Below are 5,426 nucleotides of genomic sequence, written 5' to 3'. Positions count from 1 at the left end.
AAATTTAAACGCAAAATTAGAATAGATTGGTGTTAAACTTTGATAATTTTTTATTTTTAAACTTTAAAAATAAATAAATATAATTATTTTAATATAATAAGATGAATTTTTTTACATTTTAAACAATATTCTCAACTAACATTTAAACTAAAACATGTCCAATAATATAAACAATTTAAATATAATTTAAAATACAAATTAACATATTAAAAATATTTTCATATAGATAGATTAAAAGAATTATATTTATTTACATAACCAAAATATATTAAAGTTTTAAAGAAATTAAATATAATAATATAAATAATTTAAATGTAATTTAAATTACAGTTTAACATGTTAAAAAGATTTTTATATAAATAAATTAAAAGAATTATATTTATTCACAGAATCAAAATATATTAAAGTTTTAAAGAAATTAAAAAATAGTTAATCATAATTTATTTGGTTACTTCAATTTTCAATTACGTGAGGATGTGATTATTAAATGTGTATTTATAAATAAATAAATGAGTCAAATTAATTTAACAAAACAGTCTTTGAGAAAGTAAACTTATTAATATATGAGTTATAAAATTTCTAAATTAAAAAAGTATAAATCAAGTTGGAGTGAGTCGGAATGAGGTAACGCGAAGTGAGCAAACCATGAAATACTTACATGTTGTGATCAAAATGAAAAATGAAAAGAAAAAAAAGAGAATAGTATGAGGCATGAAAGAAAGAAGTATGATCCATTTGGTCTGATAAGGTAGCTGCCAAGTGGGCTAAGAATGGAAAAGGGAACTTGAAGATGTCCCCTTGTCTCTTATCTTTTTTCTCATACAATCTTAATTTCTTCTTCACGTGTCCCAGGAATCACATCACAGACGGTTTTCTTGACTCCTTTTTCCTTCCTTCTAGCCACTGCCATTTGCTTCAAGAAACACCTACTACCTCCCTTCTTTTATCTTCTATTTCTTCTTCTTTTTCTCTTCTGGATTTAGCATCTTCCCTCACCAACAAAAATACAAACCCCATCCACATCATCATCATCAAACACAAGGATGCAACAAAAACCAACCTTTTCCATTCATTTCCAAATCCATAAAAAAAATCCAAAACTAATCTGCTTTCTTTTATATCTAAATGTCACATTATTTTCTACTTATGTCATACAACTTTGACCACAGACATATAAAAAAGAAAAGAATATCAGCTATCCGTCTTATAACAATATATCCTGAGTGAACAAATGTAAGAGATAAAAGAAGTATTTGGCTCAACATAAATTAATTTGAGGCCATTTGACATGGAAAAAAAAAATCAAATTAATCTAACAAAAATTTTGAAATTTGTGAACTATAAAACTATAACTAGTTCAACTGTTCAATTCCCTGAGAAATTGGAATTGCTGATTTTATTTGTTGTTGTTTGATGTAATATTGGCATTGCTGGTGTTGTTGGATGTGGCGCCATTGTTATTAATACTGGTGTTGTTGTTTGGCTGTGCACCCCCAATGATAGAAGTGATGGCTGCTGCCAAAGCTGCCGTGAAGTTGGGGTCAGCTGCAATGGCAGCAGTGGCAGCACTGACCGTGTCAGCAAGGTGCGGCGGTGGCCGTTGAGATTGGTTACTCAACTGGGAAGTGTCTGCATCTTGAGACATTTGGAGGCCAGAAAACTTGGACTGGTTATACAGTGCCTGCCCAAATATCTGAGGCAGCAATGAGGCTGAGGAATTGGCAAAGTTCTGAGGGACACCAGGGAAAGGGATTTGGAATTGGTTTGGTGGCTTTGGGAACTGTAGTGGGTTTGGAGACTGAGTCAAATCCAATGTAACAGTTGGGAAGGGTGCTGATGCAGAGATAGTGGCCATGCTAGAAGAGCAAGGGAGGAGTGTCCTTGTGAGGAAGTTTCCATTCATTAGGCCATCGGCACTTGACATAGATCCTGATAGCAGCATTCTAGCTGCTGCAGAAGTTGTTTGTGCCATTGCAATAGCTGCTGGAGGCAAAGGGTGGTTGTGATTCCCTTCATATGTTGTGATCAGTATTGATCGGTCATCAGCACACCTTTGCACCTGTTTACGCAAATAGTGAAACAGATATTTAGTTACCAATTTCATACAGTACCACTACCTAACTTTATTCTACTGTTGAACTGTGTTGAAGAATGATCCAAGTCCCATACTTCAATTTTATTGCACACTATTTATAGTTATCACTGTTGCTAAACCAGTATCAAACTAATCTTCATTTCTTGTTGAAGTATATGAGATTTGCAACTTAATTTGTAAGAGATTGAGATTGAGAATGGACTTGACCTACCTGTTTTCTCACTGGGCAACCTGCTGCCATGGTACATCTATAATATGCTCGAGGACATGGGTTTCCTTTGGCCATCTTCTGCCCATACTTTCTCCATTGGCACCCATCAGTGATCTGAAACAATAAACATTTTTTTATCAGTTGAAAGTGAAAATACAAATAAAGAAGATACATAAATACAATCCGCCTTTGCAAATTGAAAAAAAAAGACAAAACTTGTATACAGTTCCTTAACTGTGGTGCTTTCCCATCAGAACTAGAATTTCAGTACTTTATATAATGAAAGGATTATGCAGATTACCAAAATGAATTCCAATCCTTATTCTAGAGTGACTTAAAAATAATACTAAAAAATTTGTATCTAAATTGTTATCTACAGGAAACTGACCATGGGTGCCTCTGATCGAGCTCTGACAGAAACCCGTGCCTTTCTCATGGTAGCCTCAGCTTGATCAACGTTTCGTGGAGGACTAAACTTTGGAACATTGCTATTAGGGGCAACCCCTTCTGAGGGACTGTCTTCCCTTTCAATTCCCCTTCCAAATTCCTTCTTGTCTTGATCAAATCCTTCATCACTAGCACTCCCATTCTTCTTGGTGTCAAATTCCTTGGATGCTACCTCATTGTTTATTGGCGACTTTGACAGATCCTGACTTCTTCCCACTGAGGAAGAATGAGAAGGTTCATTAGTATCAACATTACTAGCCAACCCAAGATCCATAAATTGTCTTGGCACCAAGACCCCATTCCCACTTTGTTTTTCCTCATCTAATTTTCCATCAAACACTTGTTGTTCACCCTCCTCCTCCTTCTGTTCTTGCATAATACTTACCAAATGCATGTGCAAGGCATTGTAATTGGTGTTAACCTGATCAAGCATGTTCCTCAGCCTATGATTCTCCACCTTCATTCTCTCAAGCTCAGCTTGGAGAACAACCATCTGAAAAATTAGATGCCAAATGTCAAACACATAACTTCTGAATTCATCCCCAATTATTCCGAGAAAACAAAACAAAATAAAAATAAATGCTTTTGTGGTTAATTAGTGTGTTATATAAATATATTTACCTCACTCTTGGCTCTTTTTTCTTCGGAATTCGTCGACGTCTCATCGTCCACCATGGAATGATCACTAGCAGTGTTGGTGGTAAGAAGATTCAAACCAGTCTATCGAGAGAATATCAGATTCATGAGCAGACGATGAAGATCATGATCATAAGATAAATAAAGAAAGAAGGAATATATATAGCGATGGAAGATAAGACAAGACATATGTTGTAGGATAAAGGATGACTCACGTTTACTTTCAATTCCAAGATAGCAGGAGTGGATGAATGATCATGTGTGTGAAGAAGGTGGTCTAGTGAGGGAGGTGCAGAGGTGGAGGCAGAGGCAAAGTTTTTTAATGCGTTTATACGATCATCATCATCGGTCTTGTTAGGGAAGAAGTCCATCTCGTCGATGTGGGGCCTTTTGTTATCAGAGGTAAGGTTGACTTGGAAGGGGATGGTGGAGGTGGAGGTGGAGGTGGAGGTGGAGGTGGGGTTGGTGTTTGGAGAAGATGATGGAGACCTGTTTCTGCTAACTGTGGCATCCATGTTGGGACCAAGTTTCCACTTTTGTTGGCCACTGATGGTGTTGTTGTTGTTATTGTTACTGTCTTCGGGAAAAGAGTTGAGAACTACTGGGTTGTGGGGGAAGAGGCTCCCAATTGGATCTGAATCAATGGAGAGTCCACCCCCTCTTGCCATAAATTTCAATGGAATGAGAGAGAGAGAAAGAGAAAGAGATGGAGACTAGGGAGTGAGAGAGAGAGAGAGAGAGTAGAGAAGAGAAAGAGAGAGATACAAGTCATAGTAAATGATGCAATTGGACTCGGCAATAAAAGAGGGGAGTTGAGCCTTCATAACAACACCAAAAGTGAAATACAAGTGTCCTTTATATTTTCTTTCAATATTCTACCATTCCATTGGATTTCCCTTTTTCTTTTTCTTTTTTTAATGTAGATACATACATAAATAAATACTATACTATACAATCTCACCATCATAATAAATACCATATCTTTCTTCATTTTATACACTTCATGCCTTTCAAAATCAGGATGCTATGCTATTATTAATGACAGAGTGAGTTTCGTCTTCGTTGGCTTCTGACTCGTGCCGGGGTTGCACTATGCACGTTCTTAATTATTTCATTTTTCTTTTACTAAAATGCTGAAAATACAAGAATAGGACTCTAAAAAGAAAAAATAAATTCCAACACTTTCTCATATACTGACTAGGAATGAATAAGTCCTTCGTGTTTGTCAAATGCTTTTTTTCTGTGTTATATACCAAACATGAGAATGAAGCTGTTATTTCGTGGAAAACATTCCAAAAACTCTACCACACGACCCACAATTTTTATAAATTCACAATTTTATTTTATTTTTGTTTTCTTTTGTCATTTAAGAAGCTTTTGAAAAGTGCTTTCTGCAGAATCGATTCATGGTTTACTATTTACGTTATTCACGTTACTTCATAAACTTAGATCTGTAGACATGTTTAAGGTAAATTCTATGTTTTGTTTAACATGTCAAACGGGCAAAGTCTTTCGTGCGCCGCTCAGAAAGCGCGTACAGCGTCACTCAAAAGTTTTTTTTTTTTTATGGAACTTATCAGACGAAACAATTTATAAATTTAATTAGTAATATATAATTACATACTAGTAATATATACAGCTCTTCGTTAAAAAAAATATAACAGTAGTCCGGAACCTAAATTTAATGTCTGATGATTAAGAATTTTTTATGGGAATAAATAAAATATATTATGATCCCAAAAAAATGTTATAATTGGGGAGTGAGTTGAGGTGGTGAAAAAGTGTATATGAGTCAACGCATTTGACTGAGTTGTTGGAACTAATTGGTGGGATCTTTTGAACACGTACCGAGTTAAAATCGGATCGAGAGGAACGGGTTGACCCAGTCGACCCTGCTCAAGTGGATCTCTTTCTTTTTTTTGTTTCCATTTTCTTTTTTCTTTTAATTTTCCAACAAACCGAACAAATTTTGAACCACGAAACATATGCAGTTATTTTATAGAATAAATGGTCAATGTTATTTATATTTATATTTTA

General features: G+C 34.9%; 1 protein-coding gene across 1 annotated transcript; it reads right to left on the bottom strand.

Moving 5' to 3' along the window:
• Positions 1 to 1,088: 1,088 nt before the first annotated feature.
• LOC108332491 (probable WRKY transcription factor 31) lies at positions 1,089 to 4,224 on the bottom strand. The gene is made up of 5 exons (XM_017567780.2): positions 3,605 to 4,224; positions 3,375 to 3,473; positions 2,695 to 3,246; positions 2,307 to 2,420; positions 1,089 to 2,059 (listed from the first exon to the last, which is right to left on the bottom strand). The coding sequence occupies exons 1-5, from the start codon at positions 4,055 to 4,057 to the stop codon at positions 1,397 to 1,399; spliced, it is 1,881 nt and encodes a 626-aa protein (XP_017423269.1). The 5' UTR covers positions 4,058 to 4,224; the 3' UTR covers positions 1,089 to 1,396.
• Between the last annotated feature and the right edge of the window lie 1,202 nt (positions 4,225 to 5,426).

Source organism: Vigna angularis, chromosome 11 (genome assembly GCF_016808095.1).
Source record: "Vigna angularis cultivar LongXiaoDou No.4 chromosome 11, ASM1680809v1, whole genome shotgun sequence".
Classification (NCBI taxonomy): Eukaryota; Viridiplantae; Streptophyta; class Magnoliopsida; order Fabales; family Fabaceae; genus Vigna; species Vigna angularis.
This window is presented reverse-complemented; position numbering and strand designations above follow the sequence as displayed.